Source organism: Penaeus monodon, chromosome 28 (assembly GCF_015228065.2).
Source record: "Penaeus monodon isolate SGIC_2016 chromosome 28, NSTDA_Pmon_1, whole genome shotgun sequence".
Classification (NCBI taxonomy): Eukaryota; Metazoa; Arthropoda; class Malacostraca; order Decapoda; family Penaeidae; genus Penaeus; species Penaeus monodon.
In genome coordinates this window covers 34,216,381-34,216,972 of record NC_051413.1, presented here as the reverse complement: position 1 = coordinate 34,216,972, position 592 = coordinate 34,216,381, and the positions used below count along the sequence as shown (strand labels likewise).

Sequence of the window (592 nt, the reverse complement as noted above, 5' to 3'; positions counted from 1 at the left end):
GAGAGGGTGAGAAGGAGGGAGGAAAGGGCGAGGCATGCAATCAATCAATGCATCTCGGAGCAACCAGGACCCCACGAAGGACCCCGTCCGGAACCCCAGCCTTGACCCCATCCGGAACCCCAGCCTTGACCCCATCCGGAACCCCAGCCTTGACCCCATCCGGAACCCCAGCCTTGACCCCGTCCGGAACCCCAGCCTTGACCCCATCCGGAACCCCAGCCTTGACCCCATCCGGAACCCCAGCCTTGACCCCATCCGGAACCCCAGCCTTGACCCCATCCGGAACCCCAGCCTTGACCCCGTCCGGAACCCCAGCCTTGACCCCATCCGGAACCCCAGCCTTGACCCCATCCGGAACCCCAGCCTTGACCCCATCCGGAACCCCAAGTAGGACTCTTCTCGGGACCCCAGACAGCACCCGTACCCAGGACCCAGGCAGGACCCAGGCAGGACCCAGGCAGGACCCAGGCAGGACCCCAGGCAGGACCCCAGGCAGGACCCAGGCAGGACCGTGATCAAGGTGAGGTGGCATACGTTTCCTTGTCGCACGAATACAACCACGCCAAGGATGATGAAAGGAAGAATTATAAAA

General features: G+C 63.3%; 1 protein-coding gene across 1 annotated transcript; it reads left to right on the top strand.

Moving 5' to 3' along the window:
• Positions 1–27: 27 nt before the first annotated feature.
• LOC119591535 (circumsporozoite protein-like) lies at positions 28–540 on the top strand. Its single transcript, XM_037940285.1, has one exon. It carries the CDS (start codon positions 35–37, stop codon positions 389–391), a length of 357 nt encoding a protein of 118 aa, XP_037796213.1. The 5' UTR covers positions 28–34; the 3' UTR covers positions 392–540.
• Positions 541–592: the final 52 nt, after the last annotated feature.

Coding starts and splice junctions, on each gene's coding strand:
- LOC119591535 (XM_037940285.1), top strand. CDS start 35: ATGCAATCAATCAATGCATCTCGGAGCAACCAGGACCCCACGAAGGAC.